The sequence below is a fragment of the Carcharodon carcharias genome, chromosome 3, assembly GCF_017639515.1.
Source record: "Carcharodon carcharias isolate sCarCar2 chromosome 3, sCarCar2.pri, whole genome shotgun sequence".
NCBI lineage: Eukaryota > Metazoa > Chordata > Chondrichthyes > Lamniformes > Lamnidae > Carcharodon > Carcharodon carcharias.
This window is the reverse complement of record NC_054469.1, coordinates 181746422-181772707: the sequence shown is the minus strand read 5'-3', so window position 1 is coordinate 181772707 and position 26286 is coordinate 181746422. Positions and strand designations below refer to the sequence as shown.

At 41.7% G+C, this 26286-nt stretch overlaps 1 protein-coding gene across 3 annotated transcripts in view; it reads right to left on the bottom strand.

Moving 5' to 3' along the window:
• Positions 1 to 26286, bottom strand: part of c3h18orf21 (chromosome 3 C18orf21 homolog) — a 103064-nt gene that overhangs the window by 13075 nt on the left and 63703 nt on the right. For all 3 annotated transcript variants that reach the window (XM_041184123.1, XM_041184124.1, XM_041184125.1), the window contains one exon: positions 3870 to 4090. In XM_041184123.1, coding sequence (XP_041040057.1) covers positions 3870 to 4090 — 221 coding nt within the window. The remainder of the gene's footprint in view (positions 1 to 3869; positions 4091 to 26286) is intronic.

Here is a 26286-nt window from a genome sequence, read left to right as displayed (position 1 = left end):
AGGTATTAGACTTCAAAGGATTTAAGGATAATTGGGCCTAGTGATCTTCAATGGATCTGACAACTTACAATGAATTAATGTGGTACTAAAACTGTACATTACTTGATATTAATGCTATGGTCCTTTGAGCACTGACTTAGATGTCACTTTTGACTTAAGTGTTATCACCTTTGCTTCCGAGTTGGAATGTTGTGGTTTCAAGTCCAACTCCAGGGATTTAAACTCAAGTTAAGCTGACATTTGATTCAAAGATTGACTAACCTACTGCTTGTTTCCAACATTTAACAGCAATCTCTGCATCATTCGTTACTTTTCTTATTAAAGAGTAGTTTTAATAAATTATTTGAAAAATTATTATTGGTAGCAATAGTCTATCTGTTTTAATACATTATACTTGAGACCAAAACAGGTTTGCTCAATTACTAGGATAAAATACTGCAGATGCTGGAAATCTGAATTAAAAACAGAAAACAATGGGAATATTCAACAGGTCTTGCAACATCTGTGTAAAGAGAAACAAAGTTAACATTTCAGGTCTGTGACCTTTCATCCGAACACTTTTTCAACCAACAGAATGGCTCTCTGACAAATGTGGTTGCTTTGCAGCATTTACAGCAGTTATCGATGTTGGAAACTGCTATGAAATATTGCTGTGAAACAGCTTATTGCCGTCGATGAAAGTATTCTTTTTTTACAAAAGCAAATGTCAGGCATAAGTTGTCTAATCCGGCCAAAGAAGCTGCTTTCCAACTAAGTAACACAGACTTAGTAAATAAGCCAAACCAAAGTGTTCTTATGTTAGTTTTAACATTCCATTCCTGGAGCTTGAACTAGAATAGGATATCCTCGATCCAATTCCAGCTCACAACTTCCTTTCACCCTGCCCAAAGCTATCGCTGGTGCTTTTCATCTTCAACTCAATGAAACATTTCAGGCCTAGAGAATTGGAAAAGGTTGGATTAGTGCATTCGGACCAGGGTGAGTATTTTTTGCACCAATTAGAAGTCAGCCTTAACCTATACTTCAGGCTCCAGATGTTTTAAGGGTTGATGCTGAAGCTCTCACATTTTTAGACTTTTGGAGTAGCGGGGAGGAAGACTTTCGTTTACCATTTAACTAGCAGCATTACAGACAAGGAGTTCTGGCCCAGGTTGCACAGCCAGCCCCATCTACACTGCTTCTACTGGAAAGTCCGTACCATCACTTACAAGACTGATTCATCTCTGCAAGGCCATCTCATTGTGTGAAGTCAACACCACCTAAAAGGTGAATTATACAGCATCAGTTTTTTAGCCTGCCGATCTCCTTGAAGGAATACCTCATCGGATTTTGATTCTGAGCTCTGGGACCCATGTGAAACAATATTTTCTTTTCTCTGTGGTTTCTGCACTGTAAATCTTTCTTTTCTCTTGCCCTCCTTTACTGTATGAATGCAAAGGAGGCAACATTGTGACCCTCATCCCACACGCATTGAGTATGTGCAAGTAAACTAACCCTTTGCGTCCATCCTATCTTAAGTTTGCTCTGGGGTTCTTAATAGAAATTGCATCACACCAAAACCAAGGGGTTGGGAAAGATGCCACCGCTTATAAAGCGGGAAGCAAATCAAAAGCACCTTTGTTTATGGACAGATGGTGAGAGGAGAAATTAGTGCTGTTTAAATTAACCCTATTCCTGTCTGTAACATTTTTGTAAATTTCAATTCATTCAAAATCCTGCTGCTCACATCTTATCCCAACTGCCCATCACCCCTTTCCTCACTTACCTATATGGTTCCTGGTGTCCTAATTTCGCAAATATAAACTGCTAAACTGCCCCATTGCTTCAGTCCTCATTATCTCTGCACCCCCCTCCTCTGAACTCTCCATGCCCATGATTCTGGATTCTTGTGCAAGACTTAATTCCTTCATCCCACCAATGACAGCTATGCCTTCAGCTACTTGGATCCCATGTTCTGATTTTCCTTTCTAACCCTTTGCTTTTCTCCTTTAAGGAAAGGCACTTAAACTTCACCTTTTTGACCAACTTTATGGCCACCCTTCCTAATATGGCCTGCTTTAGCCCAGAGTCCACTTTGCCCCTTACATTGCCTTGAAATGCCTCTCCACCACAAAAGTGTGATAATAAATGCATCTTATTGTTTTTAAAAGGGGAATTAATTATTTTCTATTGAAATTGTTCATAATCCTCAGTGTTTAAAAAGATACTTGTACAATTATCAGCATCTTTCAAATACCTCTGTCCAATGTTCTGTTTTTAAACTGGTGGATTGAGGTGACTTGGGAAAAAAAATGAAGAACTTCTCACATTTGTGACATCATGAAGTTTCACCATGGTGACATCATGAATGGGAACAGTGTGAATTTTTGCATTAAATATCATTTTAAAGGAAAAAAGTGAAATTTGGATTTTCAGCTGACCAACCAGATCATCATTTACATTCATAACATTAACTCTCCCACATTCTACTCCCTAAACACACAAGTTCAGAAAGTGATAGTTATGAGAAGCTGAAGCTCTAGCTCCCTATCCTTCCAAGACACTTCAGCAACACCCCAAATTCTGGTACTCTTCTCACTCTCCACTATGAACTCAACCTGACAGTCTTCTCTTCCCATATAACTTAGTTAAGCTTGTACCCAGCTTTCCAGTTCAAATTGGCCCTCAACCCAACTGGCACTCATTCTGCTCTCCATAACAAGTTCATAATGGTAATCTCTTCCATTTCTTCAATTATCATGCAATTCCTTCTTTACCAATCTTTCCCCTCTTCCTTTCATTGCCCTCCATTTGCTCCACTCAATTATCATCGACTTGCCTCATCCAATTCCTGTTCAATCCACTAATGCCCTATTCCTACCACTACTGTTAACTGTTGCTTGTTCCTTTCTCTGCTGCTGGTAGTAAAAAGGGCAGGAATTAGTGGATCTTCGAATACTAATGAGAGTCTGAAGTCCTACCCTTGTACTCACCTATAGTATACAAAGAAATGGCAATTCCTCCCCTAGTGAAAGCAGCAACATGGACAGAAGAATGTGACCAGGTCCAGTAAATTAGCAGCTGGACTCAAGATGAAGTGGATCAGGTGGCAGAGGCAAACGAACACAGTCTGCAGTGAGTTCTGTCAGCAAATACCACCACATCGATGCGGCCTCCAAAATGCTGACTGTTGGTGTGATGATTGGCATGACAACAGAAGGATCAGAACTTTGGCAGTGTTTTCTTCTGGCTACCCACCTGACCCCCAAAGTCCATGTGACTTCACCCTATTTCTTATCTGTTTTTAGCACTATTGTCTCATTGTTGGATAAATCCTCAATCAGAACTCCAAGATCCATAAGTATCAGCAATTGAAATAAATAGAATTTATAGCACGGAAAATTTGGCCTAACTCACCTACAGCAATGTTTATGCTCTATAAGAGCCTCTTCACACCCTGTTCATTTAACTTTACAGTATCTGTATATTCTCCAAGCAGTTGTGCAAATTAACGGTAACCCAAAGCTCCAAAATATGTACCCTGTGCAGCCGATGAAGACAAAAAGATTCCACATCGAGAACGTCAATTGAATAAAACCAGAACCAACAAAAACCTACAAACAGATTTGACACAAATGCCATTGACCAACATTTCCATGTGCACCCCATTGTTTTTCCAATACATGATGTGCTGTGAATTGAGCACATAGGAAACAGATGAAGTGTACAAAGACTTGTCTACAATTATAAAATAACTAAATGGAGTGAGAAAAGGTTTGACAAAAATTAACTCAATGCTTCTTCAGAATATTAGGTGGATAGGTTATGATAACAGGAAATGAAGACCTAGATATGTATACATAGGAAACTATGTTAAAAAATATAATTACCTTGAAGTTGTAGCTGGGCTCTTGCTTTTAGAACCTGATTTATTCAGAAGTGGGGAATAGCTGGTTTCTTGCCGTGTGGACTGTGGCGTTCTTGCTTCAAGTGCCTTCATATTCGTTTTTGTCTTACTTAAACTTCTTGGGATGCGGGGCCTTACAGGAAGAGATGTCCTATTCGCTCCATAGAATCTTGAAGTTTCTTTACACGTGTAGCATGTAACTAACTGTGTGGATTTAAAAAACATATAGCTAATACACAGTTATGCTCAGACTCATACATTTAGTTTAGAGCAAATGTGGATAAAGTTAGATGTCCTCCATACTACATCAAGGAACGCAGAAATTCAAGGAGATAATCTGAAAAACCGTCCAAGAAATCCAGGGAACCTTATAGCAAAATTTTAATTTCTCCTAAACAAAAACAGAATTACCTGGAAAATCTCAGCAGGTCTGGCAGCATCGGCGGAGAAGAAAAGAGTTGACGTTTCGAGTCCTCATGACCCTTCAACAGAACTGAGTGAATCTTAGGAAAGGGGTGAAATATAAGCTGATTTAAGGGTCGGGGTGTGTGTGTGTGTGTGTGTGTGTGTGTGTGTGTGTGTGTGTGTGTGTGTGTGTGTGTGTGTGTGTGTGTGTGTGTGTGTGTGTGTGTGTGTGTATATAGGGACAAGCAAGCAGTAATAGGAGCAGATAATCAAAAGATGTCACAGACAAAAGAACACAGAGGCGTTGAAGGTGGTGATATTATCTAAACGAATGTGCTAATTAAGAATGGATGGTAGGGCACGCAAGGTACAGCTCTAGTGGGGGTGGGGTGGAAAGGCTAGCGGAGCATAAAAGATTTAAAAATAATGGAAATAGGTGGGAAAAGAAAAATCTATATAAATTATTGAAAAAAAACAAAAGGAAGGGGGAAGAAACAGAAAGGGGGTGGGGATGGAGGAGGGAGTTCAAGATCTAAAGTTATTGAATTCAATATTCAGTCCAGAAGGCTGTAAAGTGCCTAGTCGGAAGATAAGGTGCTGTTCCTCCAGTTTGCATTGGGCTTCACTGGAACAATGCAGCAAGCCAAGGACAGACATGTGGGCAAGAGAGCAGGGTGGAGTGTTGAAATGGCAAGCGACAGGGAGGTTTGGGTCATTCTTGTGGACAGACAGCAGGTGTTCTGCAAAGCGGTCGCCTAGTTTACGTTTGGTCTCTCCAACGTAGAGGAGACCGCAATGGGAGCAACGAATGCAGTAGATTAAGTTGGGGGAAATGCAAGTGAAATGCTGCTTCATTTGAAAGGAGTGTTTGGGCCCTTGGACGGTGAGGAGAGAGGAAATGAAGGGGCAGGTGTTGCATCTTTTGCGTGGGCATGGGGAGGTGCCATAGGTGGGGGTTGAGGAGTAGGGGGTGATGGAGGAGTGGACCAGGGTGTCCCTATGGAATGCTGCCAGGAGGGGTGAAGGGAAGATGTGTTTGGGGGTGGCATCATGCTGGAGTTGGCGGAAATGGCAGAGGATGATCCTTTGAATGCGGAGGCTGGTGGGAGAGAGGGAGAAGGCGTGAGGGCAGATGCGTGGGAGATGGGCTGGACACGGTTGAGGGCCCTGTCAACGACCGTGGGTGGAAAACCTCGGTTAAGGAAGGAGGAGGACATGTCAGAGGAACTGTTTTTGAAGGTAGCATCATCAGAACAGATGCGATGGAGGCGAAGGAACTGAGAGAATGGAATGGAGTCCTTACAGGAAGCGGAGTGTGAGGAGCTGTAGTCGAGGTAGCTGTGGGAGTCGGTAGCTTGTAATGGATTTTGATGGGTATTGTTTTTATTTCAATTTTTCCTCATTAACTGTAACATCTACACGCTTTTGAAAACAAAAGGCATCTGGCGCATTGGTTTTTGGTTTTGTGCATACTGCTGCAACAGACTTACATTAAAATAAGATTACTTTGTGACTTCTACAATGCTGAAGGACAATCCATGTACATTATTGATCAGGTGTATTATGGGGCTAATTGTGCATTGTGGTGATGCCTGATGGCATCAGGGAGAAGATTTCTTTCTGTGACTAAACTAGATTTGAAGCTACCAGAAGATTGTAAAAATCTAACTGGTTCACTAATGTCCTTTAGGGAAGGAAACCTGCCGTCCTTACCCAGTCTGGCTGATAAGCGACTCCGACTTGTAGCAATGTGTTTCACTCTTAACTGTGCTTGAAATAACCCAGCAAACAGACAGCTGTATCAAGCCACTACAAAAAAAATTAAATGATAAAATCAGACGGACCACTCAGCATTGACCTAGGCATCGGATTTGGACACAAATACGGCACACCCTGGCCAGACAGCTCTGCAATGTCCTTAAAACTGACATCTGGGGATAGGTGCCAGGATAGCGGAGCTGTTCCCACACTAGTCAAGCAACAGCCTGACGCAGTCATATTCACAGATCGTACTTCTCAGCCAATATTCTAGACTCTGCCATTACTATCCCTAGGTATATCTTGTCCCACTGCCACAGCAGATTCATTACAGGTTGTGGCAGTGGCATACAGTAATGGCTCTGAGAGTCCTCAACATTGACTCTACACCCCATGAAGTCTCACGGCATGAGGTCAAACATGGGCAAGGAAACCTCCTACTGATTACCAGCTACTAATTATCACCTACCACCCACCCTCACCTGATGAATCAGTGCCCCTCCATGTTGAACACAACTTGGAGGAAGCACTGAGAGTAGTGAGAACTTGGAATGCATCCAATCTCCATTACCAATAGAGGCTAGTTGCACCTCAACTGACCGAGCTGGTTGAGTCACATCTTCACACTATCTTGTTGTATGGCACTACCATTGTGCTATATGGGATGGATGTGGAACAGATCTGGCAACTCGAAACTGGACATCCGGTATCGGCAGCATCAGAACTGTTCTCCATCAAAATCTGCAAACTTGTGGCTCAGCATATCGCTCACACTGTATCGAACCAGGCTTGGTGGCCTAGTCTGATGACAATGGCAGAGTGAAAAAGAGCGTTCCAACAGCAGCATCAGGCATAACTGACAGTCGCACCAACCTGGTGAAGTTACAACATATGACTACATCCACACCAAAGAAGCGGCATACTATAGACAGAGCCAAGTGATCTGACAACCAACAGATCAGATCAAAGCCCTCTAAGTCCTGCCACGCCCTGCTAGGAATGGCAGTAGACAATTAAGGAGGCTCCATGAATACACAAGCATCCTCAACAATGATAAATCTGTTTTTTTCATTCATTAATGGGAGGAGAGAAAAGCCAGCCTTTGCTGCCCATTCCTGCTTGAAGTGATGGTGGTGAGCTGCCTTCTTGTACCACTGAATGAAGTCCATGTGGTGTAGGTACACTCACAGTGCTGTTAGGAAGGAGGTTCCAGGTTTTTGACTCAGTAAGTGAAGGAATGAATACAGTTCTTGATCAAGATGGTGTAACTTGGAGTGGAACTTGTAGGTGTTGATCCCCACAGCCGCTGCTCTTGTTATGGGTTTGGAAGGTGAAGTAACCTTGATGAGTTGCTGCAGTGCATCTTGTAGATGATACAGACTACTGCTACTGTGCATCAGTGGTGGAGGGAGTGAATGTTTAAGCTGGTGAATGGGGAGCCAATCAAGCCGGCTGCACTCTCCTTTAAGATGCTGAGCTTCTTTAGATTTGTTAGAACTGTGCTCATCCAAACAAGTGGAGAGCATGCCATCAAATTCCTGACTTGCGCCTTGTATATGGTTTAGTGAGTCAAAAGATGATTACTCGCCATAGAGTTCTCAGACTCTAACCTGCTCTTGTAGCAACAATCTTTATATCACTGTTCCAGGTCCGTTTCTGGTCAATGGTAACCCCCAGGATGTTGTTTGTTGGAGGATTCAACATCAAGGGGAGATGGTTAGATTTTCTTTTGTTGTAGCTGATTATTGTCTGGCTCTTGTGTGGCCTGAATGTTACTTGTCATTTATCAGCCCAAGTCTGAAAGTTGGCCAAGACTTGCTACATATGGGCACAGACTGCTTCGGTACCTGGAGAAGACGCAAATGGTACTGAACACAGTGCAATCATCAAGCATTCCCACTCTGACCTTATGACAGACGGAAGGTCAGTAAAGTAGCAGCTGAAGATGGTTGGGCTTACGACATTACCTCCGAGGAACTCCTGCAGCAATGTCCTGGGCTGAGATGATTGGCCTCTATCAACCTCAACCATCTCCCTTCATGCTGGGTATGACTCCAACCAATGGAGTGTTTTCCCCCTCATTATTATTAACTTCAATTTTGCTGGGGCTCTTTAATGCCGCAGTTGGCCAAATGGTGCCTTGATGTCAAGGGCAGTCACTCACCTCTGGAATTAAGTTCTTTGGTCCATGCTTGGACCAAGGTCTGGAGCCAAGTGTCCATTGTGGAACCCAATCTGAGAATCAGTGAGCAGGATGTTGCTGAGTGTCACTTGATTGCATTTCTGTAACTTTGTTGATGATTGAGAGTAGACTGGTTGGGCGCTAATTGCCCTAACATACCCAAGCAATTTTCCACAAGGTCAGGTGGATGCCAGTGTTGCAGCTGTACCAAAACAGCTTGGCTAGGGGCACGGGTGGTTCTCATGCACAAGTCTTCAGTATTGCAACTGGAATTTTATCAGGGCCCATAGCTTTTATAGTATCCAGTGCCTTCAGCAGTTTTTTGATATCATGTGAAGTGAATTGAATTGGTTGAAGGCTGTACCTGTAATGCTGTGGACCTCAGGAGGAGGGTAAGAGAGATCATCCATTTGACACTTCTGGCTAAAGATGGATGGAAAGGCTTCAACCTCGTCTTTTGCACCAATGCGCTGGGTTCCCCCATCACTGAGGATGGGGATATTTGTGGAGCCTGCTCCTCCAGTTAGTTGTTTACTTGTCCATCACCATTACGACTGGCTCTATTCTGATCTGTTGGTTGTGGGATCACATAGCTGTACTGCATGCTTTTTCTGCTGTTTAGCATGCATGTTGTCTTGTTTTGCAGCTTCACCAGGTTTGCATCTCACTTTTAGGTATACAAAATACATATAGAAAAGTAGTGGTCCAGCCCCAGGGGATTGGCCTCAAATCTATGGTCTTATTCTATGGCAAAGCAGTCTCAATGGTCTGTATGGCTTAACCCTACTCCTATTTCTTATGTTTCTTTGTTAGCTTTGAGCTTACCTTCACTAGAAAGACTGCAGCAGCTCAAGGCCATAGCTCATCAGCATCTTCTCAAGGGCAATTAAAGACTGCAAATAAATGCTGGCCTCGCCAGCAACACCCACATCCTTTGAATGGATTTTTAAAATAACCCATCTTGACCCTGAATTGCTTATGATGAAAATCCATAAACTAATAGCACCAAAAGAATTTAACACAAATCGTCCAAATAACAGAATAATTTTGAAATACTGCTGGATTATGGCTCCATTATAAACTTTACTATTGTTTGTTTTTTCCCCCATTGTGTCTTCTTTTTATACTAGGTCTAATTCCAGGTGAAACACCCAACTCATTGCCAAGAAACAGAGTGCATATTTAGTGCTTCGGCAGAGCTTTGCATGTTGGGAATTGAGAGTGCCCAAATTCTGTGGCTATAAGAGCAGGTCAGAATTCTGAGGCATGTAACTCACCTCCTGACTCCCCATACCTGTCCACCACCCACAAGGCACAAGTCAGAAGTGTGATGGAATACTCTCCACCTGCCTAGGTGAGTGCAGGTCCAACATTCAAGAAGCTTGGCTCTGTCAAGGACAAAGCAGCCTGCTTGATCGGCACCCCATACACCATTGTAAAGATACATTCCCACCATCACTAGCACACAGTGACAGCAACGTGTATTATACACAAGGTGCACTGCAACGATTCACCAAGGCTCCTCCAACAGTACCTTCCAAACCTGCAACCCCTACCACCTAGAAGGACATGGAACCAGATGCATGGAAACACCACCACCTACAAGTCCCCCTCCAAGCCACATGCCATTCTGACTTGGAACTATTATTGCTGTTCTATCACTGTCGCTAGATCAAAATCCTTGGAACTCCCTTCCTGACAGCATTGTGGGTGTACCTACACCAAATGGACTGCAGTGATTCAAGAAGGCAGTTGACCACCACCATCTCAAGGCAATTCGGGTTGTGCAACAAATGCTGGCTTTGTCAGCAATGCCCAAATCCCAAGAAAGAATTTTAAAGACTTAAGAAAAAATTACATAAATATTTGAACCACATGAAGATGTCAGACAATGGACAGCAGTGGGGCAGAAAGACAGGTGAATGGTACTGTACTGCTCTCTCAAAGTGCCAGCAGGAGTGCTGCAATTAAACTTATCACATTCTGGGCTAGGGACGGGAAATTGGTCACTGCTTGCTATCCAAAAGCATTTGGAAATGCAGGTTTGTAGACATTAGTGGGTCATTGGTTATGCTCTTTACATTCAAAGAGCCTGTTGAAGCAATGGGACCAAAGGGTGACCAGAGCCTCTGAACTGAACGTTAACAAGGAGTCACGGCCAAAAAATGAATCCAATAAAATATTATGAAGGACTGGGAACATCATTTTACTTTTGTGTTTTTTTAAAAAACTATATTAGATGATATGAAATAAATCCAAGCTTATAACTGCCCCTTTGTTAATAGCCAGCCTACAAAATTTGTTGCATAACTAAATATAGTACTTAAAACACAGTGGAGTAGGTTTTGTGCAGTGAGCTAGAACAAAAATGATGGAAGTAAAATATTAGGAAATTGTGATATATTTGGATGTCCAATGGATAATAGTCAAACAGCAGTTTAAGTTAAAATGTCAAATGGAATCGTCACATTTTATACTTATTCAGAAAAAAATAGGAAAAAATCTTTAGAGAGATTTCAAGCGTACATGTGGAATTCTCTTGTCACAAATAGTGGTTGATGCAGTATCCATTTTAGAGGGAAAATGCTTGAAAAGGGGGAATATTAAAGGCTTTGGGAATGTAGCAGTATAGTTGGATTATATTGGGTGGTTCGTAGGGAGATGATACAGATCTGATGAACTGAATGACCTGCTTTTGGGCTATAACATTCTATGACTCTATTTTATGACATAACATTAATCATTGTTCCTTTCCAAACAGAGTGAAATGACAGACATCTTGACGGTGGGAAACAATTACTTATACATGACATGCAGCATGCATACTAAACAGCTCCAATGTGAGATGTCATATTAAACAATATATTACTATAAAGCAAGGATCAGTCTCAACTCATTGCCAAGTGGTAGTGAATCAAGGTGCAGGCTATCTAGGTTACCAGCCTAAATATGCAGCATGTATTAAATGGCCCCCAAGACTTGCATTTTTTTTGGCTAATCCAGAGATTGTATGAAAAAAATTCAGTTTCATTTAAACACAAGCTCATTAGCATTGCACAAGCACGATCGTACAAAAATCCTATAAAAATTCCTGTAGGCAGATTTCTGTTATTTCTGGCAAAGAACCTATTGAACGCAGCATGCTACTGACAGCCTGTCAAACTCTTTGATGCACTTCTTGTTATCTAAACCCAATGGGTTTCTCCAGAGTGCTTTGGATGAACAGACGCGCACTGCATGCTTACATCTGAAGGTCAGTTCAATTTTATTTAGCAGCAGAGAATAGCAAATTTCCCATTTTTAAGCTTGTAAACTAGCTTCTACTTGAATCTTTTCACGCACAATTAAAAGGATCAGTTTAAAATATATGTTTCTATTTGGTGACTTGTTAATTATAGTGCTAGCTCACATAAATACCATAATCTATCTACAGGTAATTGTAAGTAACTAAATACACAAATTTAAAAAAATGATTAAATACCTTAAATACACTAATTTTAAAAAGATTGAATACTTACTGACACAAATGCGGCCATAACAAAAGAAACTTGACATTTAGGACTTATAAACTATACAGCTGTATTGTATTGAACAATGGTTCTGATGAGGGCAGATAAACGCATTAGCTTCTAGTCAGACTGGAGTACTGATTTGGGCAGGGCTAGTTGTAGCCACTGTTCGCTCTTCACAGAATTTTGAACCAATCCCCATGCTACAAGGGAGGTTCATCAATTCATTCATGGTGTTCGGTATTCTAATTAGCATAGAGGGATACAAAGAACTGTGCAGTACATCAGCTTTGAGCAGATTTACACAGTGACAAAATTATGTAACTGTGATAATGACTCAGCCGCTATAAACAGAGTAATTTAAATCAGGGCAGGAATTTGTAATACAAAGTACTGCTTTACAAAGAACCTAATTTAATATAGGTCATAAAACTAAAGCTTATCTTGAAATAAATCCCACAAAAATGCTTCTCTCAACCACTGTTCAAATATTTAACACTAGGATATTTTCCAGACAAAAACCCCAGTTTCTAATTTTTTATTGATTATTTGAAGTACTTAAAGGCAGGAATGACCATTGATAAAAGCAAAAATCTGCGGATGCTGGAAATCCAAAACAAAGACAGAAACAGAAATACCTGGAATCTCAGCAGGTCTGGCAACATCGGCGGAGGAGAGCACAGTTGACGTTTCGAGTCCTCATGACCCTTCAACAGAACTAAGTAAAAATAGGAAAGGGGTGAAATATAAGCTGGTTTAAGGGGCGGTGGGAGGGGGGGGTCGTTGTTGGGACAAGCAGCCAGTGGAGATAACCAAAAGAAATCACAGACAAAAGGACAAAGAGGTGTTGTAGGTGGTGATATTATCTAAAGGAATGTGCTAATTAAGAGTGGAAAGCAGGACAGAGAAGGTACAGATAGCTCTAGTGGGGGTGGGGGAATACTAAAAGTGCTAAAAGGTAGAGATAAACATTGGGTGGAAATACATTTAAAAATAATGGAAATAGGTGGGAAAAGAAAAATCTATATAAATTATTGGAAAAAACAAAAAGGAGGGGGAAGAAACAGAAAGGGGGTGGGGATGGAGGAGGGAGTTCAAGATCTAAAATTGTTGAACTCAATATTCAGTCTGGAAGGCTGTACTAGGCACTTTAGGAATGACCATTGTTTATCATATTTTTCAGGCTTTTACTCAAGATAAATTATACTTGAATTCAGTGTCACAGGCGCCAGCATTTATGAACAACAACTTATATGCACAAAGCACTTTTAATGTCATATGCCCAAGGTGCTTCATAGGAGCATTGTAAAACAAAATATGACACCTAGCCACATAAGACCAAACGAGGTCAGATAACCAAATGAAGCACAATGTCCTGTACTTGCCCAATATCCAGCACGCTGAGTGATTGGGAAGAAATCATTGGTCACTGGACTTTGGTTACTGGTTACATCGTGTCCTTATTTGACCTTGGCAGGTAATGTAAATACCTCATTATATTGTAGCTTTGGTTATAAAACTGTCAAAGTGATTTATCAAACAGTAAATAAGTAAGAGAACAGTAACGTGACACGCTATAAATTTACAGTTGTTACATGCTCAACTATCCTAGCTCAAATGTCACAAAATAACAAATTCCATATGCTGCACTAATCTGCAATCTAAACTGGCAGAGACAAGATCCCTGAATATTAATTTTCAAAAGCAGGTTATTGTTAATCATCCATAAACTCTCTGCTTTCTGGTGCCTTCAGATGGACTTCTCAATTTAAACCAAGATAGGCCGAAAAAATTACTGAGACAAAGAAAATTTAAAAGCCTTCCAAAAAATCAAACAGGCTATCACTAATCAAGCAAAACCCACAAGATGTGCATTCTGAATTGCTTCCTTCTCTCTCAAGTTCCTGAACTGACAGTTCTATATATTCTATTTGTAGTGCATTAAAAAAAGCTGGGTCACTTTGTGCCAGTGATTTTAGCATTTAAACCCTAAAACAGGCCGTGACCAAAAGAAGTTCTCATATGACAAAATAAATTATCAATCCAGTGAGCAGAAAATGCACCACATTTAATCCAAGGATGAAAGCAAAATACTGCAGATGCTGCAAGTCTGAAATGCCCCATGGAACTCATTTGTTCCTATCTTGACTCTGTTCTCTCTCCCCTTGTCCAGTCTCTTCCCACCTAGATCCGCGATTCCTGATATCCTACATTATATCAACAATTTCCAGTTCCCTGGCCCCAACCACCTCTTCACCATGGACGTCCAATCCCTCTACACCTCCATTCCCCACCAGGATGGTCTGAGGGCTCTCTGCTTCTTCCTTGAACAGAAGCCCGAACAATCCCTATCCACCACCACTCTCCTCCGTCTGGCTGAACTTGTTCTCTCATTGAACAATTTCTCCTTAAACTCATCTCACTTTCTCCAAATAAAAGGTGTGGCTATGAGTACCCGCATGGGCCCCAGTTATGCCTGTCTCTTTATGGGGTATGTGGAACATTCCTTGTTCCAGGGATAAAAACAAAAAAACTGCGGAAGCTGGAAATCCAAAACAAAAACAGGATTACCTGGAAAAACTCAGCAGGTCTGGCAACATCGGCGGAGAAGAAAAGAGTTGACGTTTCAAGTCCTCATGACCCTTCAACAGCTTCTGTTGAAGGGTCATGAGGACTCGAAACGTCAACTCTATTCTTCTCTGCCGATGCTGCCATTCCTTGTTCCAGTCCTATTCAGGCACCCTCCCACAACTCTTTCTCTGGTACATCGATGACTGTTTCAGTGCCGCTTCATGCTCTCATCTGGAACTGGGAAAAATTTATTAATTTTGCTTCCAATTTCCACCCCTCCATCACTTTCACATGGTCCACTTCCCTTCCCTTCCTTGACCTCTCTGTCTCAATTTCTGGTGATAGACTGTCCACCAATATTCATTACAAGCCCCCTGGCTCCCACAGCTACCTCGGCTACAACTCCTCACACCCTGCTTCCTGTAAGGACTCCATCCCATTCTCTCAATTCTGATGATGCCACTGAAAAGTCTGAGGAATACTCTGGTACAAAATTTCAACACTCAGAGTCCAGATGCAATATTTAAGTGGTTCCTTTATCTCGCATGAGGGGAGCAAATGCTGGGCAATCCAGGTGCTTCCCCACCGAGGTTCAAATGAGCACAGTTTATAGAATTTTTACTATCAGTTACAACTTCCAAAACAGCGCTTCTGACATGTCGTCCTCCTTCTTTAACTGAGGTTTCCCACCCACGGTGGTAGACAGGGCCCTCAACCGTGTCCGACCCATCTCCTGCGCCTCTGCCCTCACAACTTCCTCTCCCACCCAGAACCATGATAGGGTCCCCCTTGTCCTTCCTTTTCACTTCACCAGCCTCCGCATTCAAAGGATCATCCTCTGCCATTTCCACCAACTCCAGCATGATGCCACCACCAAATACATCTTCCCTTCACCCCCCGTTGGCATTCCGCAGGGACCGTTCCCTCCGGGACACCCTGGTCCACTCCTCCCGAACACCTCAACCCCCTCCCACGGCATGTTCCCATGCAATCGCAAAAGATGCAATGCCTGCCTCTTTACTTCCCTCCTCCTCACCGTCCAAAGGCCTAAACACTCTTTTCAAGTGAAACAGTGCTTTGCTTGCACATCCCTCAATTTGGTCTACTGCATTTGCTGCTCCCAATGCGGTCTCCTCTACGTTGGAAAGACCAAACACAGACTGGGTGACCGCTTTGGTCTGTCTGCAAGCATGACCCAGACCTTTCTGTCGCTTGCCATTTCAACACACCACCCTGCTCTCATGCCCACATGTCCATCCTTGGCCTGCTGCAATGTTCCAGTGAAGCTCAAAGCAAACTGGAGGAACAGCACCTCATCTTCCGCTTAGGCACTTTATAGCCTTCTGGGCTTAACATTGAGTTCAAAAACTTTAGATCATGAACACTCTACTCTATCCTCACTCCTTTGATACCCCCTTTTCAAATATTTATTTTTTAATTTTTACATATTTTTTCCCACTTTTTTCTATTATTATGATTTAAAAAATTTATTTCCATTCATTGTTTCATCCCCACCTTTTAGCCTATGTTGATCTTTTCTCCCACACCATCCCCTCCCCTCACGCTGCCCCCACTAGGCCATCTGTTACTTGCTCATCCTGCTTTTTACTCTTAGTGTCACCATTAGCACCTCCTTTAGCCAGTATCACTACCTTTTGTTTATGACATCTTTCCCAATCTCTTCTTTGCCTTCACCTATTGCTGGCCTTCTAGCCAGCTTCACTGTCCCACCCCTCCTTAAACAGTATATATTTCACCACATTTTTACTTCTCTTTAGTTCTGAAGAAGTCATACGGACTCGAAACGTTAACTCTGTCTTTCTCTCCACAGATGCTATCAGACCTACTGTGCTCTTTTAGCAACTTTTGTTTATAATCCAAGGATGATTCAATACAGTCTTCAAAATGTAAAAAACACACAAGTTTTGGGTCACAAATTGTGAAATTTGTACCATATTATTTTTGATATGTACAAATGGATTTCTTGTGGCACCACTCATGAACATAGTGCCTTTAGCCTCTCCCTGCTGGAGTTAGAACTGACATTTATACTGAGATCCTTAAAATGCTTGTGTTCACAAATATGATATATAGTAGTACACAGATTGTGTATTCTTGGTCTAGAACTCCATTTTAATCAGGCTGTTGCTCATTACAGTTGCGTAGGGAAGTATGGTGCTGTCCATTACAGGTGACGGCGCATCTGGAATTAAGAATGAGAAGATCTGGCGAAATAATTGCATCATATGCTGAGAGGGGGCACAGGAACACTCAAAACTGAGTGTCGAGATGGGTAATTTTGTGAATTTTCATATATTCTGATTCATTTTACTTATGATGGTGGGTGAACTGTGATAGCACCTGAAACTTTAAAAGAAAATGTGATTGATTATTATTGTTTCTTATTTCATTAATTAGGAAGGATTTGTTTACAATATGATTAATAAGATTGGTTGCCAATTACTTATCAGAAAAGAATTTATTAGCCAATGTAAAACAATACAGTATAGGATACAAATTTACTACATTAAAATTTTTTTTCTTCTTTTAGGAATAAAAAGATGGTTTGTTATCTTTGTTCTTATGAAATTGAAACACCAATGGAAACTTTCAATACAAGTACCAGGTCTTATATTCTGCACTTGCCAAATGAGTGTTGCATTCAATTTAGACGTTGGGGACTGTACACATTAATTTCACCATTGTGAGAGGAAAAGCTCCATTGTGGTTTTGCCAATCTTAGAAACTAAAGACACCTGTCAGGCAATGCAAAATGAAGCTGATGAACTGTTTCCCATCCACAAATGTTACCTCATTCAGCTTTTACCTTTAGAAGTTGATTACAATTAAAATTTACCTGTCGTCCTGTTTCAAGGGAAATAAATAGGTTAAAATAAAAATGATTGCCACTGTGATTCTTTGTTTTATTGGTAAAAACCTGATCAGGGTTTATAGAAACCAATCAAGTTTATATGATGATTGCTATTCGAGGGAAGCTGAAGAAGTTGATGATCTGCACTGAAAGCGGAACAGGTGGAATTAATGGTTTGTTTATGTTATGCCAGTATTACTTCATATTCTCTGTTGAAAATTTGCTTTTAGCTTTCAAATCTTGTTTGTGTTGTATGTACGTGAATATTTATCTGGTACTTTAGAATTAGCTTAATTTGTTGTGCTTTGTAACTCTACCTAAGCTGGAAATGAACTTTACTAGTGGCAAATAGGATCGATATGTGTATATTAGAACAGTTCTATTTATTTCATGAAACTAAGAATAGAATTATAGAATTATAACACAGTGAGGCTATTCAGTCTGTTATGTTCATGCTGGCTCTCTGCATAAGCAACTTAGCTAGTCCTACCTCCACGCAGCACTGCAATTTCTCTCTTTTCAGCTGCTTATCCAATTCCCTTTTGAAAGCCGCAATTGAATCTGCCTCCACCACACTCTCAGGCAGTGCATTCCCTATCCAAGCCACTCAGTGTAATAAACTTTTCATGCAGTCTTTGATTTTTTTTGCCAATCACCTTAAATTGATGTCCTCTGGTTCTTGATCCTTCTCACAATAGGAACAGTTTCTCCCTATCCACACTGTCTCAACCCCATCATGATTTTGAATGCCTCTATCAACTCTCTCTCAATCCTCTCTTCAACAAGAATCATCACCCCACCTTCTCCAATCTCACGTAACTGTAAGTCCCTCATCCCTGGAACTATTCACATAAATCTTCCCTGCACCCTCTCTAAAGCCTTCACATTCTTCCTGAAGTGTGGTATCCAGAATTGGACATAAAACTCCAGTTGAGGCTAAATCAGTGTTTTAAAAGGTTCCTCATACCTTTCTTACTTTTGTACTCAATGGTTCTATTTATAAAGCTCAGGATCTTGGATGCCTTTTTGACCACTAGCTTAACCTGCTCTGTTGCTTCCAATGATTTGTGCACATATACCCTCAGGTCTCTCTGTTCTTACACCATCTTAGAATAAATTACTAAGATCTGGGGGCTTGTGCCAAAATTGGGAGAGCTGTCCTACAGACTAGTCAAGCAACATCCTGACAAAGTCATACTCACACTCACAGAATCATACCTTACAGCCAATGTCCCAGATGCCTTCAACATCATCCCTGGGCATGTCTTGTCCCACTGGCAGGAATGACCCAGCAGAGGCTATGGCACAGTGATATACAGTCAGGAAGTTGTCATCTTGGGAGTCCTCAACATAGACTCTGGACTCCATGAAGTGTCCACGGCATCAGGTCAAACATGGACAAGGAAGCCTCCTACTGATTACCACCAAACCCACTCAGCTGATTGTCGTAAAACCCCATCTGGTTCATTAATGTCCTTTAGGGAAGGAAATCTGCCACCCTTACCTGGTCTGGTCTACATGTGACTCCAGATCCACAGCAATGTGGCTTATTCTTAAAAGCCTCTGAAATGACCGAACACGCCACTCAGTTGTATCAAACCGCTAAAAAGTTAATAAAAAGGAATGAAACCGGACAGGCCACCCAGCATTGATCTAGACACCGGAAATGACAACAGCAAACCCAACCCTGTCGACCCTGCAAAGTTCTCCTTACTAATATCTGGGAGCTTGTGCCAAAATTGGGAGAGCTGTCTCACAGACTAGTCAAGCAACAGCTTAACATAGTCATGCTCACTGAATCATAACTTACAGGTAATGCCTAAACACCATCGTCACCAACCCTGGGTACGTCCTATGCCCAGCAGGAATGACCCAACAGAGGCTGCGGCGCAGTGATATACAGTCGGGAGGGAGTTGCCCTGGGAGGCATCAACATTGACTCCGGGCCTCATGAAGTCTCCATCAAGTCAAAGATGGTCAAACCTTCTGCTGATTACTACCCACTGCACTACCACCCTCACTGAGCTGATGAAACAGTACTCCTCCATTTTTGAACATTGCTTGGAGGAAGCACTGAAGGTGGTAAGGGCACAGAATGTACTCTGGGTTGGGAACATCAATGTCCATCACCAAGAGTAGTTCGGTAGCACTGCTACTGACCAAGCCGACCAAGTCCTGAAGGACATATCTGTAAGACTGGGCCAGCTGCAGGTGGCGAGGCATCTGTCCATGAAGTATAGGAAGAAGTGGGGGGAAGATGGTAGCGTAGTGGCAATATCAGCAAGCTAGTAATCTAGAGGCCCAGGCTAATGCCCTGGGTCACGGGTTCAAATCCCACCATAGCAGCTGGTGGAATTTAAAATCAATTATTAAATCTTGAAATGAAATCTAGTCTCAGTAAAGGTGACCATGAAACTATCGTTGATTGTCATAAAATCCCATCTGGTTACTAATGTCCTTTAGGGGAGGAAATCTGTCATCCTTACCTGGTCTGGCCTACATGTGACTCCAGATCCACAGCAATGTGATTGGCTCTTAACTGCCCTCTGAATTGGCCTAGCAAGCCACTCAGTTCAAAGGCAATTAGGGATGGGCAACAAATAAACCTTGCCAGCGACACCCACATCCCATGAAAGAATGAAAAGAGACCAATGCACAAACCTTGTGAAGATGATTTCCCGTCTTCATATTGAACATACCTCCATTATATTGTGTGGCACTACCACCAAGCTAAATGATATAGTGTCAGGTCTAGCAGTTCAAAGCTGGGCATCCATGAGGCGCCTTGGGCCATCAGCAACAGCAGAATTATGTCCCACCACGATCTGTAATCTCATGTCCTGGCATATCTTCACTCTACCATGACCATCAAGCCAGGGGATCAATCCTGGTTCAATGAAGCGTGCAGGAGGGCAGGCTGGCAGCTGCACCAGATATACCTAAAAATGTTGAAATCTGTTCAAATTACAACACAGAACTACTTGCATGCAAATAGCTGAAGCAGCATACAACAGACAGAGCTAACCAATGGATCAGATCAAATCTCTGCAATAAGATAAAAACAAAAAACTGCGGATGATGGAAATCCAAAACAAAAACAGAATTACCTGAAAAAACTCAGCAGGTCTGGCAGCATCGGCAGAGAAGAAAAGAGTTGACATTTCGAGTCCTCATGACCCTTCAACAGTTCTGTTGAAGGGTCATGAGGATTCGAAATGTCAACTCTTTTCTTCTCTGCCAATGCTGCCAGATCTGCTGAGTTTTTCCAGGTAGTTCTGTTTTTGTCAAAGCTTTGCAATCTTGCCACATCCAGTTGCAAATTGAGCTGGAGCATTAAAGAGCTAACAGGAGGGAAAGACTCCACCAATACTCCCATCCTCAATTATGGCGGGGCTCAGCAGGTCAGTTGAAAAGGCAAGGCTTAAACATTTGCAAACATTTCAGCTAGAACTGTTGAGTGGATGATTCACTCGGCCTCCTCCCGAGGTCCCCAGTATCATAGGTGCCAATGTTCAACCAATTCAATTCACTGCATTTGATACCAAGAAATGACTGAAGGCACTGGATACTGCAAAGGCAATGGGCCCTGATAACATCCTGACAATAGTGCTGAAGACTTGTACTCCACAACTAGCCATGCCCCTAGCCAAGCTGTTCCAGAACAGCTACAACACTGGCATCTAACAATCAATGTGGAAAATTGCCCAGTTATGTCCTGACATCAAAAAGGACAAATACAATCCAGCCATTTCCTGCCCATAACCTAATCTTGGTCATCCGCAAAGTGAAGGAAGGTGTCATCCAAAGTGCTATCAATCTGCACTTACACAGGAATAACCTGTTCACTGATGCACAGTTTGAGTTCCACCGGGACACTTGGCTCATGAACTCATTATAGTTTTGGACAAAACGTGGACAGAAGGACTGAATTCCAGATGTGAGGTGAGAGTGACTGCTCTTCACATCAAGGCAACATTTGACTGGGTGTGGCATCAAGGAGCCCTGGCAAAATTGAAGTCAACAAGAATCCGTGGGAAAACTCTTCACTGGTTGGAGTCATACCTAGCACAAAGGAAGATGGTTGTGGTTGTTGGAGGCCTATTATCTCAGACCCAGGAGATCACTGCAAGAGTTCATCAGGGTAGGTTCCTGGGCTCAACTGTCTTTGGTTGCTTCATCAATGACCTTCCTTCCATCATAAGGTCAGAAGTGGCAATGTTTTCTGGATTGCGGTGTTAATATCCAACTCCTCAGATATTGAAGCCGTCCTTGTGCATATGCAGCAAGACCTGGACAACATTCAGGCCTGGGCTAAAAAGTTTAAAGTAAAATTTGCACCACAGAGGTGGCAGGCAATGACCACTTCTAAATCCCCTTGACATTCAATGGCATTGCCATTGCTGAATCCTCCACTATCTTATTCTGAGGGTTACCATTGACCAGAAACTCAACTGGACCAGCCATATAAATACTTGCTACAAAAGCAGGTCAGAGGCTAGGAATTCTGAGGCAAGTAACTCACTTCCTGACCCCCCAAAGTCTGTCCACCATCTACAAGGCACAAGTCAGTAGTGTATATTCTCCACTTAGATGAGTGCAGCGACAACAACACTCAAGGAGCTCAACTTTATCCAGAACAAAACAGCTTGATTGATCAACACTCCATACGCCAGCCTTAAACATTCACTCGTTCCATCACCGACATAGTGGCACGAGTGTGTACTATACACATGATGCACTGTAGAAACTCACCAAGGTTTCTTCCGCAACACCTTCCACATCCTTGACCTCCACCAAAAAGAAGAACAAGGGCAGCAAATGCTTCAGAACACCATCACGTGCAAGTTCCCCTCCAAGCCAGACACCATCCTGACTTGGAACTGTTCCTTTACTGATGCTGGATCAAAACCCTTGGAATGCACTTCCTAACAGCACTGTGGGTGTAAGTACAGCACACAGACTGCAGTGGCTCAAGAATGTGACTCACCGCCATCCTTAAGAGCAATTAAGGATCAGCAACAAATGCTGGCCTAGCCAATGACACCCATAACCCATGAAAGAATAAAACAATTTGCAAATATTGCTTCTTCTTATTCTTCCTACCAAAATATATCACTTTTCTGCATTAAATTTCATCTGCCGCTTGTCCACCTATTCCATCAGCCCATGTCTTCTTGAAGTTCATCACTATCCTCCACATAACTCACTATACAAGTTTTGTGACATCTGTAAATTTTGAAATTGTGCCCTGTACACCAGGTCCTGGTGATTAATATTTTTCAAGAAAAACAGAGGTCCAGTATCACACCCTGGAGAATATCACAGTAAATCTTCTCCAGTGAAAAAAACAGTTCACCACTACTCTCTTTCCTGTCACTCAGCCAAGTTCGTATCCATGCTATCACTATCCCTAATCATGGGCTTCAACTTTGCTGCCAAGCCACTTAAAACTTCTATATTCAAGGAAATACAAGGCTGGTTTGTGTAATCTCTCAAAATCTAAACCTTGGAGCACTGTTAGAATTCTAGCGAACCTGCACTGAACTCTTTCCAAGGCATGGTGCCAGGATTGTATACAGTACTCCAGATGTGGTCTATCCAGACTGTATAGCTATAACAAAACTTCCTCTCCAATATATTCTAGCCCTCTATTTACAAAGGTTAACATGTCATTAGTCTTATTATTTTTTTGTGCCAGACTGCTACATTTTAGTGATCTATGTACATGGACCTCTAAACCTCTTTGCCCTCCACTGTTCCTAGCTTTTCAACATGAAATAATACAGCAGGGAAGCACAAATTGGGCTTGGATTAGATGCTCCCTTGCATTCATGAAACTGTAAAATATCTTTTGGAGAACAGAAAAGAGAAAAATTATTACAAGCAGGATGCAAATTTACAAGGGAAATAAAAAGATTACAAAGGAAAAAGATTAGGAGCAGTAATAAACACTGAATATTTCCATTTTGTGAACTAGGATCAGGTGTTGCCTTGGAGTCAGAGGCTGTAGATTCAAGTGCCACCACAGACTTGGAACACAATTTAGAAAGACATTTCAATTTATTATTGAAGAAATGCTGCAGTATTGAAGATGTCAGCTTTCAGGCAACACAGTAAATAAAGTCTCCATCTTATCGCTCCCAGGGTAATATTCAAAGAGGAGCAGGGATTGCTCCAACATCCTTCCTCAACTTTCATCACTATAAACAGATTACCTAGTCTTTTATCTGCATATTATCTCATTGTCTGTGGGAGCGCAAATTGGCTGCCAATTTGCCTATATAACATTGACTACTCTTCAAAATGATCATTTGTAGTAAAGTACTTTGGGCCACCCCATGGATGTGGTATAGCGTATAAATCCAAATATTTTCCTCCATTACATTACATCTAATTTTGAGCCCAAACTTTATAAACACCAAACATGAAAAAACTGCCAATCTTCTCTTTTTACCAGCTGTTCGCTCTTTACTGTGGTATAGTGCTATAGCTGCTTGTGGAATCTGACCCAAAAGACTATTATTACTGTGAGCCTCAACAGTGTGGAGCAGCAGGTTCTTCAACTTCAAAAGGCAGGTCACCCGACTCTAATTTTGTCCTCGGTTGAAGTGTTTTCCTGCGACTTTTAGAGCACAGGAGTAGAAACAAAAATCAGAATGTCCAAATAAACAACAGTATTTTTGTAGTTAAAAAAATCAATTTGAACAAATGAGTGTAGGGCGTTTTCAGAGTGTGAAGGTCATCAATTTCAGAGGCAGAAACAAGATCTGGCATTCTTATTGAGCCTCACACGATAACAGATGCCCATTGATTTGAAAGGGGTAGAGGATTGGCTAGAATCTAAGAAATTAACTGTCACATTTCTCCACCTTGAAAATGTTCATTGAAGGTTAGCCGTACTGTGACACATTGGAACCAATATGGGGATGGGATGCGTGGAATCTTCTCCACAAAGCACTCAAAAGGTAAAATCATAATATCCCTATGGCTTAATCTTGGAATATTCCTTCACAAAAGCCACCAACAGGAATAATGCGCCAGCTTTTTGCCCAATAATTTCAAACGTCTCAAGGTACTGATTGCAACAGAACTTGGTGTTCTGATTTATAGGACAAGTAGTAAGGACAGTCCTTTCCAAACCTCAAAATTCAAATAGGACAATGCAAAAAAAATATATAAGCACAACACAACTGAGCTATTATGGTTGGATTGTCAGGGCTTCTGGATGGCATGGGAAGCATGGTATTGATGCCCTGATCTGCAGTACATGCCTGTAATGATTGTAAAATACCATAAAGACTACAGGCTAATTTATGATTATGAAGTGAAAATAAAAGCATGAACAAAAAGTCTAGGAGCAATTATTAACTGTTCAAAGCTCTCCCATCAACATATAGTAGAAAATTACTGGCAACAGTAATGGGCCAAATGACCACCTCCTATATCATAAACTTTCTATGATTCGATGAACAGCACAATTATCAGATTTCCTGATAATAAAGTATCTGTAAATATATATATATATATATATACTGTAATTGGTCAACTAATTTAAAATGCTACATGTTGATGGAAAGCCTAAAGGAAATTGGTAGCTAATATCAGCTCTCTATAAAAATACAGTCCTTATGTTTGAGTGATCTTCACAGCAGTATTTTAGATAAGATCTGCAGCTCTTCAAACATTAGTGGAGGAATTCACTAGGACTTCACCCAATGTTCCCTCCAATTTTCTTTCATTGTACACTGTCTGTTCATTTCAGTGCACCGTACCTTTAAAATTTTTAAGCAGACTCACACACGCATTATCTTAGACAGGACGACTTGCAGGCAGCAAGCATGGTGCCTTCTGAGTCGTGCATTTGCACACACTTGAATGGGAATGACTCCAACCATTAATCAAGCATCCCCCATGCTTCACCCCTTGACCACCATAACTGGCCCAATAGCTGTGTGTTGAGGCTAGGAAGGAAAAAGAAAAGACAGTTGGAATTAAAACAAATAGGATTCTCATCCCTCATCACTAACCAGTGACCTCTCCTGGAAAGTTACAAGTATTTTTGATGTCAGATGAGGATAAACTCAGGCTCAAAATTGCTTTCTTGCATAGTCAATTAGGGATGGCCAATAAATGCTAGCCTAGCCAGTGACATCCATATCCCATGAAAGAATTAAAAAAAAGTCACATAAGCCTGCTGACACTCACTGAGTAGACACAGGTGTATAGCATCTTGGTTGAAGTACCTGAAGGTCAATGGTGCCAGAGGACAACTTGACCCCAGTGGAAGTCAGAGTCTTCACAATTCAGAGGCCAAAAAGGGGGAGGAAAAAAAAGAGAATTCTGAACATAAGCATTGATTTTCTTTTCCACAGGAAATTTCTAAGGGATCACCACTAACTTTTTAATGTACATGGGTGTTAATTATATTTTTTTCAATTTCTAACTATTGATAAGCAATGAAGCCAAATGTTCATAGAAGGGCTTAACAGGCAGCATCTGAAACTGTGTCAGAACACCCAAGAACAAAATTAGGACTCACGATGCCGATTAAATTATAATGAATACCCCAAAATGAAGAGGCTTGATGGACAAAACGGAAGCAGCAGAGGAAGTGGAATTTTTGGTGCTCATCTTACTGACAGTAGATGGCTCAGCCAGTTATGCATCAGCTATCCTCAAACTTATTAGAGATTTGACCTCGAGATGAGTTTCCAAGCACGTGTCCATGCCATCACTAAGGCCACCTATTTCCTCTTCTGTTACAGCACCTGACTCCACCCCTCCCCAACTAACTTGCTGGTGAACCCCTCATCCATGCCTTAGCTATTCCAACTCACTCCAAGCTGGCCTCTCATGTTCTATCACTGTAAACTTGAGGTCAGCCTAAGCTCTGCTGCCCATGCCCTAACTCATACCAACTCCTGTTCAATCATCACCACTGTATTTGCTGACTTACACTGGCTCCCAGCTGAACAATGCCTCAACATTAAATTTCTCATCCTTGCTTTCAAATCCCTCCATGGCCTCGTCTTTCACTATCTCTGTTACCTCCTCCAAACCCACAACCATCTGATTGTCCTCTTCTGCAGTCCTCTAATTCTGG